We start from the raw sequence: 12,473 nt of genomic DNA on the forward strand, positions 1-12,473 counted from the left end.
GATGTCACATACATGACTAATCGTTCTCTGTAGTGTAGCCCCTGCTCTTTTGTTCTCTTCTATTCCAAGCCTCATTGGTTTAGGTATGAGGGTCCCAGGCACTGGCCAACCTGTTGTTCCAGAACATTCCACATCTTCCAGGGGAAGAGAGTAGCATGCAGATAGTTGGTGGCCGATTCGAACAGCTAGGAGAGGGACACATGGACATGTGGCATTTGACTATGGAGACGGTCACTTAAACTCTTCCTAAGAAGCAAAACATTACATCTACTTCTTCTATACTTTATTTAAAATGAACTTCTGATTCACTACGATTCTCTAGAACTAAAAAGCCCATATAATCTGTTTCTCTTTGGTTCATAGATTAAAAGTACAAAAACAAATTTAAAAAATTTGGCACATGCAAAAGAAGAACAAAAATGTTGCCATATCCTTCGGTTTCCTGGGGGACATGAAATGTGCTGAATGAAGTAACATGACCCTTTGTTCTCAGGTATAGACATGGACAGAAAATCTATCTCTTGAGAGGCTACTCCTGAAAGAAAAATGGGTAAGTATATAAATTGCTTTTAAATCCATTACATCCCTAAGCTGTCATATATTTGTTAGACAGACCTGATGGCAAAATGTTATATACCTTAAATTTGTGGAACATACTGAATGCTTACTAAATACATATATATTTAGGGGTATCTGGGTGGTTCAGTTGGTTAAGCGTCCGACTTCTGCTCAAGTCATGATTTCGTAGTTTGTGGGTTCGAGCCCTGCACCGGGCTCTGTGTTGACAGCTCAGAGCCTGGAGCCTGTTTCAGATTATGTGTCTCCCTCTCTCTCTGCCCCTCCCCTGCTCGCTCTCTGTCTCTCTTTGTCTCAAAAATAAATAAACATTAAAAAAATTAAAAACTAAATGTATGTATTTATGTAAACTGTAATGTGTATTCATAGAAGCAAGACCATTGAGTTATATAAATTGTAATTATGTTTGTGACTCCCCTGGGTTTGATTTGTCTTTTCTTAAATTAGGCTGGCCAGGACAGGGAAATGTAATAAGAAACAATGTGATCATCAGTGTTTCTGGCACCGAGGGACTCTCCAGTCCTGAAATGTTGACCCCATCTGGCATCTATATCCGCAATCCCACCAATGTTGTAGAGGTAAGATCTGTAGTTCTCCTAGGAAGGTCAGAGCTGAGAAGCCATAGAATTCACCCCAAAAGTTATTTGGAGTGACAGTGGCAGTAGAATGATATAAAGTGCTTACTTGTTGCACACTGGTATCAAGAAACAACTTTATAATTTTAATGTTAAACAGGTGCTTTCGAATAAACATAATCATTTATCTCCAAATTCCTGTGAACACTCTTTGAAGCAATATCTGCAGGTGGCAAAACAAAGTAGATATTGGTTATTTTCTCATCATTTCGATTAATACAAACTACAGTATCTTCTTGAGCTGTCTGCTGTGGTTGCTGATTTTTGTCTCAATTCCAATAATAATTACTTATTAAGTCTTCATTATCTTGCTATATTAATGTGGTCATATTGTTGCCCTTTTGAATGTTTCTTTATTTTGAGAGGGAGAGAGAGCGCGTGTGCAAGGGAGCATGAGCAGAGGAGGGGCAGAGAGAGAAAGACAGAAAGAGAGAGAGTCCAAATCAGTTTCCATGCTGTCAGCACGGAGCCCAACATGGGACTCAATCCCATAAACAGTGAGATCATGACCTGAGCCAACATCAAGAGTCAGATGCTTAACCAACTGAGCCACCCAGGTGCCCCATATATTGTTGCCCTTTAAGAGTATTCAGAACTGAGGGTCAGCAAAGTCATGAGGTATATGAGATCATGTCAGATTCCAAGACAAATAAAGCTTACTCTGATGACCTTTTTTATCCTATTATTTTGTACAACTTAATGTTACTTTATATCGGCAAATTTCTCCCTAAACACTTTAAGAAATTTATTTTTTAGAGTATAGTTTAACCATATATCTGTGAATGAAGAATTACGTCAGAGTAGGGGAAAGGCTATTTAATATTTCCTTTCTTAAATTTTTTAAAAGCTTATTTATTTTGAGAGAGAGGGAAGGAGGGAGAGAGGGAGGGAGAGAGAGAGAAAATGAACAGGTTAGGGGCAGAGAGGGAGACACGCAGGGATCCCAAGCAGGCTTCTCAGTGCCAGCGCACAATCTGACACAGGGCTCAAACTCACGAACTCTGAGATCATGACCTGAGCCAAAATCGAGAGTTGGCTGCTTACCCGGCTGAGCCACTAGGCGCCCCTAGTATTCTTATAAAGATACAGAATCTTTTAAAGATTCTATCCTATGGATCATCTCCAGAAGGGTTAAGGGCCTCGGTCTTCTAGGACACTCATCAGAACATCTATTGTGTCATGATTTCTGGGGAACCCAGACAGTGAACCAACCAACCAACCTCCCTCCCTCCCTCCCTCTCCCCTTCCCTCTCTCTCTCTCTCTTTCTCTCCCCCCATCATCTGTTTTTAATTACTTTCAGCTGAATAACCCCCAGTAAAAGTCATGGTTATCTCCTCAACCTCCCCCCAGACTCTTAATTATGTTTATTCCAAGGACAGCACTTACACACCATTTTAGGTGCCTAATAGGGACAGCTAATAGGCCGCTAAGGAAAGGAGGCAGAACTGCTTCAATGGAAGGAAACCAAACTCTAGACCCAGAACAAGAGCAGCATTTAACTTGTTGGCGATCATGAGGCTTGTTGTGCAGTTATACCGGCAGCTTTGGGGCCCAAAGAGCTCTGTTTTTGTGCACTTTGTCAGACAGCATAACTCGGCTGCTTTGAAATACCTAGAGGAACGTTGTCTACTTGGTCTTCCTGTGTGGGGCTGGAGCATGTCTAGGTCCTGCATTAAAGCCAGGGGTGCTGCCCGTTTTCCCTTGCTTCACCAGTTGGCACAGTGTACCATGGTGGTGTCCTGGACACTTGTCTGGTGGAATAATTGTACCACCTATGTGTTCAGAGTACGAGAGGGCCATCTAAAAAGCTGACGCATCACCTGGGCTTTTGCAGACCTGTGAAGAGTACCCAGTCAGCAATGAGAAAACAGTCCAAAGCAAGCTGTTTGTTTCCCATTAGGTGCTTTCTATTTCTTTTCATTTCTTGCCTCCTCTTCTATCTACTTTACAAAATTAAAAAAAAATACAATGTATATGTTTTGAGAATGAGGTTTTAGTTTAAGCTTGTAGTGCAGATTGATTAAAGCTATTCCTTAGATATATTCCTGACGTTTTCATCTTTGATACCTTAAAAATCTGTAGTTCTCTTTTCTTTTCTTTTTTAAAATTCTTTTTATGTCTTTATTTTATTTTGAAAGAGAAAGACAGAGTGTGAGCAGGGGAGGGGCAGAGAGACAGGGAGACACAGAATCTGAAGCAGACTCCAGGCTCTGAGCTGTCAGCACAGAGCCCTTAAGTGGGGCTCAAACCCACGGACTCTGAGATCAGGACCTGAGCCAAAGTCGGATGCTTAACTGACTGAGCCACCCAGGTGCCCCTGTAGTTCTCCTTTCATTACCTATCAGCTTTTAGACCCCAGCACAGTGTCTGAAACATACTAGTTGTTCAGCAAAAATTAATTAGATATAATGAATGAATGTTAAGTATAACTCCATACTTGAAGAATGGAGGGAGGAAAGAGAAAAGTAAATAGTAGATTCCAAGATACCACAAATCTTGATGACTGAAAAATAAGATGTTTAGTCTGGGCAGCATTTAAATCCTGTGGGACTTATCTCTCAGTGCTAAATCTGGCATCATACCCTCCAGTTTCTTAGCTGCATGCTAGCTGGTGTTCTACTTTGCTGACTCTTTCATATTCTGTTGTCTAGAGTACATCATCTCTAAAGACACAGGTGATAACTGGGTGCATGTGGCAAAACAAAAAACATATGAACTCCTCTTGACCCTTATGGCCAATGAAGGCCATTTTTAGTCACTGAGCAAGCACTAAGTTCATGTTTATTAAGTGTATCTTATGTGGATGGTACACAGAGAACTTTGAAAAAATATATTTTAGAAATAGGCCTTAATACCAAAGGGATGCCAAAGAAGCCACAATAATAATAATTAGAGAGAGAGAGAGTGTGTGTGTAATATGTGGAACAGGAAGAGATGTGCTAGAAAAACCTGCTGTCTTCTAGGGTTGTTCTGGTATTCAGGGGAGAGACATTCCTGTCCTCTGAGGAACTCTTTCCTAGGTAGTGGCTTCTGTGTCCTGCTATGTGAGTAGTTAAGAGCCTAACTGCCCCTAAAGGGATGGTAGTTGAGTCTTATGTGTGCTTAGTTTTTGTTTCCTTTCCTCCTACTTTGTTTTTAAGCTTCCTTGCAGTTTGGCAAAGATATATACTTTTTAAAAGTTTATTTATTGTGTGAAAGAGAAAGAGAGAAAGAGAACATGCATGTGCAAGTGGGGGAGGGGCAGAGAGAGAGGAAGAGAGAGAGAATCCCAAGCAGGCTCTGCGCTGACAGCCTGATCCAGGGCTCAAGCTCCTGAAGAATGATGTCATGACCTGAGCCAAAATCAAAAGTCAGATGTTTAACCAGCTGAGTCACCCCGGTGCTCCTGGCAAAATATTTTTTAAAAGTAATTGTATTTGTGTGATTCATTGGGATTTTTTAAAAAGCGTTCAATTCTGAAATAATTTTAGATTTAGAAGAAGTTGCAAAAACATAACCAAGAGTTCCTATGGGCCCTTCCCCAGCTTCTCCTAGTGATATCATAAACATGGTCGTCACCGTATCAACCATCGCCATAGTGGTATCCAGAAATGGGTATGGCCGTCACCGTATCAACCATCGCCGTGGCAGTATCCAGAAATGGGTATTACTGTCACCGTATCAACCATCACCACAGCAATGTCAACCAGGAAGTTGACATTGGGGCAAACTGTTAACTAAACTAAAGCCCTTATTTGGACTTGAAGGAGGTGGCTTAATCTGAGTGGCTGGATGACCAATTCTGATAGCCTAAACTCTTCCTCTCATATACAGGAGTCTGACCTTGAAATCTCTGGCCTGGTGGGCAGGCAGGGAAGAAACAGTTGGTCCTTAAATGTCTGCAGTGACTTATGGTTACATATTATTCCCAATTTTCCCTTACCCAGAGCCGAGGACCAAATGTTCTGCCACAGCGCGTGGAATTCACCTTGGTTTCTAGTCAGCCAATTCGACAGTTCACTCATCCTCAACCCTGCACGGGACGAGGGGATTTCAAGTGTGCTATTTCTTTTTAGCTTCCAGAGCTGAAGTGCTCTGCCTGCCTCCCCGCCCAGGCTGCCGCTGAGCCAAGCCCAGGACAATCTCTTTGCAAAGCAAAACCTGAGCTTTTGTCTTCTTGCTAGTGATAGGCTATTTAAGCATGCTATTGCTGCTTGAGTATCTGAGACCCTTGTGGTATGTCTCTGAATCCTCCTTACTAGGCCTTTCCCATGCTTTTCAAAAACAGATGGGTGGTGGTCCTTCAGTGCTTCACCTGTGGCCTTTAGAGCATTCTATTTCTGGGGTATCTTCCCTTGACCCTCTAGCATCTGAGTCTGTGACTCCATTTATGGTGATTTCTTGCTATCTATCCAGAGGCTCCATCGCTCCATCTTTTCAGTAGACATAACCTATGTCAGCCTCAGGCTGGAAAGTCTTTGCTCTCAAATAGCAAGGGACTGTTCACCTCCAGAGCTTTAGAGTATCCCATGTTTATGTAGGCACTGGAAATTTCCCATGACCAGACTCCTGTTTAGGATAGTCCGTGGAAAAACCCTGGAGACAAGCCCTTTGGAAACATCCATTTAATTTGAGGGGAATTTGTTCTGGTTTGTGAATCAATTTTGTAAGGAATTCTGTGTTTAAAGGCCAATTTTCAGTTCTCCAGCTCTCCCCACTCAATAGCTAATGTATATTTAAGAGCTGCCTGAAGGGTTAACTCACTTTTTTTTTTTCCTAGTGATTATAGATGCACACCTCAAGGAGCTGGCTTACTTGGGCAGTTAATTTCTCTCTGGAATTTCTCTTGCTTGAATGTCCATAATACATTGACTTCCGCAAAGAATTGATTTCCACACAAAATTCCCTGCTTGCCTTAAACCCTTCCCCACAAGCCGCCGGCTGCCTGCATAAATATGTGGTTTTTCCTCATGAATCATTTGTAGCATACCCAATTGGAATGGAGAGTGAAAAGGGCTGGGAAGTAATGTGATCTGACTGTTCAAGTGCTTCTTTTATGAGAAAAGTGAGTCTTACTAGCTAACAGAAGACCAAAGTTACAATATTCTGCCCACCTAAAAATGCGCTTGGAAAGCATTTATATTTATATATGTTCACCCAGATGTTCCATAAATGCTAATGACAGTAGGGCAGGTGATTCTACAAATCTATTCATTTACTCAAAATACATGCTCTCTGAGCACCTGTCTGGCAAAGGTGATGAATATGAATGTAGTCCTTGGAATGAATATATTCTTGAAATATTTGAATCTTTTTCCTCCTAGGAGGGTCTTGGTAATGAATGAGCATTTCATTGGTGATGATATAGAGGTGTACCTCCAAGTGAGATGTACCTTTGTCGTTGTTTATATTCTTGCAGAAAAGGTGGGGATTTAAGAAGCTCCCATTCCCTAATTCTTAGTGCTTATATACTCATGGACTTTGCCATGGCTCACACATGTGCCAAAGATGTAGCCCACTGTACAGGCTGTGTGGAAGGTATAACTTCACAAGTACTTCTCGCAGGAAGGTTCCAATTGCATAATCATAACAGAATCGGTAGCCACATTACTTCCTTGTGTTTCTATGAGGGCTGAAGAGACATATTGAGCACTTGTATTTGCCAGCCCAGCCATAGTGGTTCTTTCTGAAGCTGAGAATCGTGAGCACATGTCCTGTTTTCTAGCATGAGGAAAGAATGGAGATAGCTGGATTTGATGCTATTAAGTGTTCTTTTTGGAAATGCCTAATGCCAGATTTGAATGCTTAAAAAGATAGAATGTTCGTCTTTCCATCAGAATTTAGAGATGGGCTACTGGAGAGTAGGTTATTTCAATAACACCTAGTGCCAGTCTAGATCAGGTTTCTCAGTCATGATAGTATTAGTATTTTGGGTGCTAGAATTCTTTTTCAAAAGTTTGTTTGCTTGTTTTGAGAGAAAGAGAGAGAGAGAGGGGGTAATCAGGGGGAGGGGCAGAGAGATAGGTAGAGAGAGAATCCCAAGAAGACTCCGTGTTGTCAGCACAGAGCGTGATGTGGGTCTTGATCCTTTGAAATCAAGAGTTGGATGCTTAACTGACTGAGCCATCCAGACACCCCTTGGGTGCTATTCTTTGTTGTGAGAGTCTGTGCTCTGCACAGCATCATTCCTGGTCCACTGCTCAGGACTATGGCACCCCACGATGATTGGAGTCTTAGGGAAGGCCCAGATTTCCTGAAGTCATGTTACCATCTTGAAGAGTAATTCAAATTCATATTGCATGATGTCCAAAAGTCACTTGTGCCGAGTTCCATGTGGTAGGTGAGACACATGATTAGAATTTTAAATGGCCTCAGGAAATTGGAGAAATGCTCAGAATCCTAAATAATGAAGTACAGGAGAAAAGGGTCTGCCAGTCCACAAAGAAAGAAAACATTCTGTAACTGAGTGAAAAATGAGGAACGGCTGGCTAATTACAAATACCCAGGATGAGAGAGCCTTTAGGCACACAGTGGAATAACAAGCTAAAGTTAAGGAAACAGCACTGTGGTTGTGTCAGTCTGTTTTGGCTCCTCAGTCAGGTCCTTGCTGGTGCCTACTGGCCAGGCTTTCTGTCTCTGTTAACTCTGGTCTCACTTATACTTCCCCTAGAGGCAGAAGACCTCCAGGCGCTAGGGTGTTGCGTTGTGGGATTGGTTCCTCTTCTCAAATGAGGCAGAAGTTGAGTATTGCTGGTTTTAAGACAATTATGGAAGGTTTTTCTTCCATATTAACTTTACTTGGTTGTGTGTGTGTGTGTGTGTGTGTGTGTGTGTGTGTGTGTGTGTGTGTGTATTTTCCTAGTGGAACATGTGGCATGCCCAGACAGGACAAGTCCCCTTCTGTAGGGAGTACTGCTATCTAATGACCGCCAATGGGCTACTGAGGTCCAGAGAGCTACCTGTAATAATACCTAAACTCCTTTCATTTAGAAATCGAAGTTATTAAAGTATTAGTCTAGAATGACTGAAGCTATGGACTGAAATGAGTTTACTCAACCTAAAGGTAGAGAACAGCTACAAGTAAAAGAGGGTCTTTGGAGTCTCTACTGTTGGTCTTCCTTTACTCAGAATGGAGTAAAACTCCTTGAGCCATATGAAAGGCTGTGACAGAGAGCTCTGTCCCTGAGCAGCCAGAACTTCCTCCTTCAGTTCCAACCCTGTTTTTTTGTCCTGTCCTAATGTCCATATTCATCAAGACATGCATTAGTGTTCAGTAGACATTGCTGACAATCTCAGTCTTTTATTTTTCTTTTTTAAATTTATTGTCAAGTTAGCTAACATACAGTGTCTACAGCAGGCGAAGATATTTACAAATGACACACGAGATAAAGGGTTAGTATCAAAAATCTATGAAGAAGTTGCCAAACTCAACACCCAAAAAACAAAAAATCCAGTGAAGAAATGGGCAGAAGAAATGAATAGACACTTTCCCAAAGAAGACATGAGATGGCTAATAGACACATGAAAAGATGCTCAACATCACTCATCATTAGGGAAATACAAATTAAAACTACACTGAGATATTACCTCACACCTGTCAGAGTGGCTAAAATTAACAATTCAGGCAACAGATATTGGTAAGGATGTGGAGAAAGGGAGACCCTCTTGCACTGTTGGTGGGAATGCAAACTGGTGCAGCCACTCTGGAAAACATCATGGCAGTTCCTCAAAAAATTAAAATAGAATTACCCTATGACCCAGCAATAGCACCACTAGGAATTTATCCAAAAGATACAGGAGTGCTGATTCATAGGAGCACATGTTACCCCAATGTTTATAGCAGTGCTATCAACAATGGCCAAATGATGGAAAGAGCCCAAATGTCTATTAACTGATGAATGGATAAAGAAGATGTGATATATATTATATATACAAACACACACACATATACACACACACAATGGAATACTATTTTGCAATGAAAAAGAACACAGTCTTGCCATATGCAATAATCTGGATGGAACTGGAGAGTATGAAATAAGTCAGTCACAAAAAGACTGTTATCCTAGGTTTTCACTTACATGTGGAATTTGAGAAACTTAACAGAAGACCAGAGGGGAAGGGAAGGAAAAATAAGTTACAAACAGGGAGGCAAACCATAAGAGACAGAAAACAAACTGAGGGTTGATGGAGGTAGATGATTGGGGATGGGGGGGGCAGATAAGTGATAGGGATTGAGGAGGGCACTTGTTGGGATGAACACCAGGTGTTAAGTATGGGTGATGAGTCATAGGAATCTACTAAAATGTCAATGTTTTCTTCTGTTGTTCAAAAACCTATGTCAGTCCTCATTAACTTTATGTCTACGCCTTGATAATGCTCAATCCCTTAATGCTGGATTTTCAGACCCCTCATCTTCCTTAAACATACTCTTCAAAATGTCTTTTCCTGCCGACTAGTGAGGATTAGCTTAAATCCTCACCCATGTGTCTCTCTGTGCCTTCTGAGCTCAGCATGCCATTTTTCCATTTGATGGGAATGGAAAGGATTTTATACTGTCTGGAATTTTGGTGTGAACAGAACAATTCTTTAGTTAAATCTGAACTGAAAAATGCTGTCCAATTTTGAGGAAGCCTATATTCATGTAGCAATATCAAACTGTACTTCAGTCTTGTCCACCAGGTTTTACCTGGTATCTGAATGGTTAGCTTACTCTTTTCTGAGGACCACAGATGCATATTTCAAGGAGCTGGTTTACTTGGTCAGTTAATTTCTCTCTAGAATTTCTCTCACTTGAATGTCCATGATACATTGACTTCTACAAAGAATGTTGCTCAGTATGTTTTATCCACTATTGGAAAGGCTTATGACCTTCTTTCTACTTCTGCCTTTGACCTGGTGACATGGCTTTGCATTGCATTGCATCCTTCTGTTTACATTTGTAAATCTTCACTTGTGCCCTATTGTTTGGCATCCTGATTCTGAGCGTTGCCTTCATTTCTCTACTTTAGCCTACTATCTCTGACACTTCCAGGTTTGGACATGAATTGAGTTTACTCTGAGTTATTAGCTCTGTGACTTTGAGGAAGTTACTCAACATCTCCAAGATTCAATCTGTCTGTCTGTGAAATTGTAATAACAATACATAATTCAGAATTGTTGCAAAAGTAAAGGAGATTAAAATCTGGTACATGGGCAATAGCATCTTCCTTAGAAATCTTGACCATGAGTATTGTTATCACATTTGGCTCTGAGTTAAAAAAAAAAAAAAAGATAATTATTTCCATGGAAAAGAAAATTTCAACGTAAGTATAACTTGCACTGAGTTAGATAATCTTTTTGTGGGGATCTGGTAACAGATTCCCACCCTGATTGTCTAATTCTCCATCCTCCAGTTTTCAACCAGGGCTTCCATGGACCCTGGGCTCCCAAGGCAGCTCATGGCAATCACCAGGAAGTGAATTCTTTCCAGTGTCTGTCTTCTCTTTGAACATCTCCTGGAGCCCTGATGACTAAATAGTACACTGTTAGTATCTCAGTCACCTCCAGAGAAGTAATTCTAAGAATGGGCTTAAAAGATCACCTATATTGGAAACACCTGTGGTGCTCAAAAGTGCAGAGTACTGTCTTCACACCCTTCACCATAGCCATCAGCACCTGCTAAGTCAGAATATCTAGTGGTGGGGCCTAGAAATCTGTATTTCATATACCCCAGGTTAGGACTTCCAGACAGAATACAGCATACATGGGTAAATTTCAATCTTAGAAATATAACTAATAAATTTTTAGTAAAGTATATCCCATACAATATTTGAGATATAATTATATTAAAAATAGTGTTTTTAATCTGAAATAGAAATCTTGCCGGGCTTCTGTGTTTTCATTTGCTAAAGGTTACTCTATCTTGCATGCACGCTAAAGTTTAAGAACTGTTTTAACAAGACATTCATAGGACAGTATAGAGTAACTGTGGCACTGGTGTATTTTATCAAACGACATTTAATGCCTTATTGGGTTGCACAGCATCACAATCCCTTTTGCTTTACATTCTTTCTTCTATGACATGATGCCAGTGTTCAAGAAGAGCTGTCTTCATCCCATAACATGTGCTCCCAGGAAATGAGTTTCTCACAGAAAGGACCCTCCAGCTTTCTTATTGTCATACAGCTGGGCCATGCCACACCCACAAGTGATCAGGGATGAACTGTGTGGAAACCTCTGGAGCTCCCTTTGTCCCCGTAGGCCTGAGGGTGGCTGAGGAGCCTGTTTTTGACTTCTGTTCTCTAGGTGTACATGAGCATCTTAGCCTCAGACTTGCTTCTCAGGCTGAGAGAGAAAAGGTGCACACAATTGCATAGGAAGTATTCCAACAGCTTGGTCCATTGGCCTTTTTTCCCTCCTGCTGAAACATACAACAATCAACATACCATTTACGTTACTGCCTGAAGTTAGGTGTTGCAAATTCAGATACCCATAGAGGCTGGACTAGTATCATAAATAAGTGAAGCAGAAAGGATAGAGTCTAGGACAGAATAGCCATAATCCAAGAAGGCAGGTCCATCTAGCTGGTCCATGGATACCCCACAGGAATTTGGGCTCAATATTGTTAAACCGAAAGTCTGAATTTTTATATTTATATCAAGTCTCCTGATTTTAAAATGTTGGAAACAAGGGTGCCTGGGTGGCTACATAAGTTGAGCCTCTGACTCTTGATTTTGGCTCAGGTCATGATCCCTGAGTCCTTGGATCAAGCCCCATGTCAGGCCCTAAGCTGAGCATGGAACCTGCTGAAGACTGACTCTCTCTATCTCTGTCTCTGTCTCTGTCTCTCTGTCTCAGCCTTTCTCCCTCTGCCCCTCTCCCTTGCTTGTATGCTTGCTTGAATGTGTGTTTTCTCTGTCTCTAAAAAAATATAATAAAATAAATAAAATGTTGGAAATAAAGTAACCATTTTTGTGAACATTGGGTTGGCCAATGAAAAGACTTCTGGTACAATAATAGATTCTTTCTGGAGTTAGTTTTCTACTCCCTCTTAAATTATATTACACAGTGATGATTATATTGCAGGCACCTTATCGAGTTTGTAAAGATAATCCATTGTGTTCAGTTTGATCAGAATTATAGCTCAAAACTCATATGGTCTAATGGAGAATTTAAGTTTACATGAACATATAAAATACATCAAATTATTTATATAGGAAATCCTATAAAGAAGTATTAAGGTGATTAAAATAATCTAATCAGGAGAAGAGTACATTGAGGATATTCAAGATGTATTTGAG

At 40.9% G+C, this 12,473-nt stretch overlaps 1 protein-coding gene across 1 annotated transcript in view; it reads left to right on the top strand.

The window, feature by feature from the left end:
• Positions 1-12,473, top strand: part of PKHD1 (PKHD1 ciliary IPT domain containing fibrocystin/polyductin) — a 488,222-nt gene that overhangs the window by 211,237 nt on the left and 264,512 nt on the right. Inside the window, 2 exon segments of the mRNA XM_039217466.1 lie at positions 494-550; positions 1,024-1,154. Coding sequence (XP_039073397.1) covers positions 494-550; positions 1,024-1,154 — 188 coding nt within the window.

This window comes from Hyaena hyaena, unplaced genomic scaffold (assembly GCF_003009895.1).
Source record: "Hyaena hyaena isolate Hyena2069 unplaced genomic scaffold, ASM300989v1 scaffold_694, whole genome shotgun sequence".
NCBI lineage: Eukaryota > Metazoa > Chordata > Mammalia > Carnivora > Hyaenidae > Hyaena > Hyaena hyaena.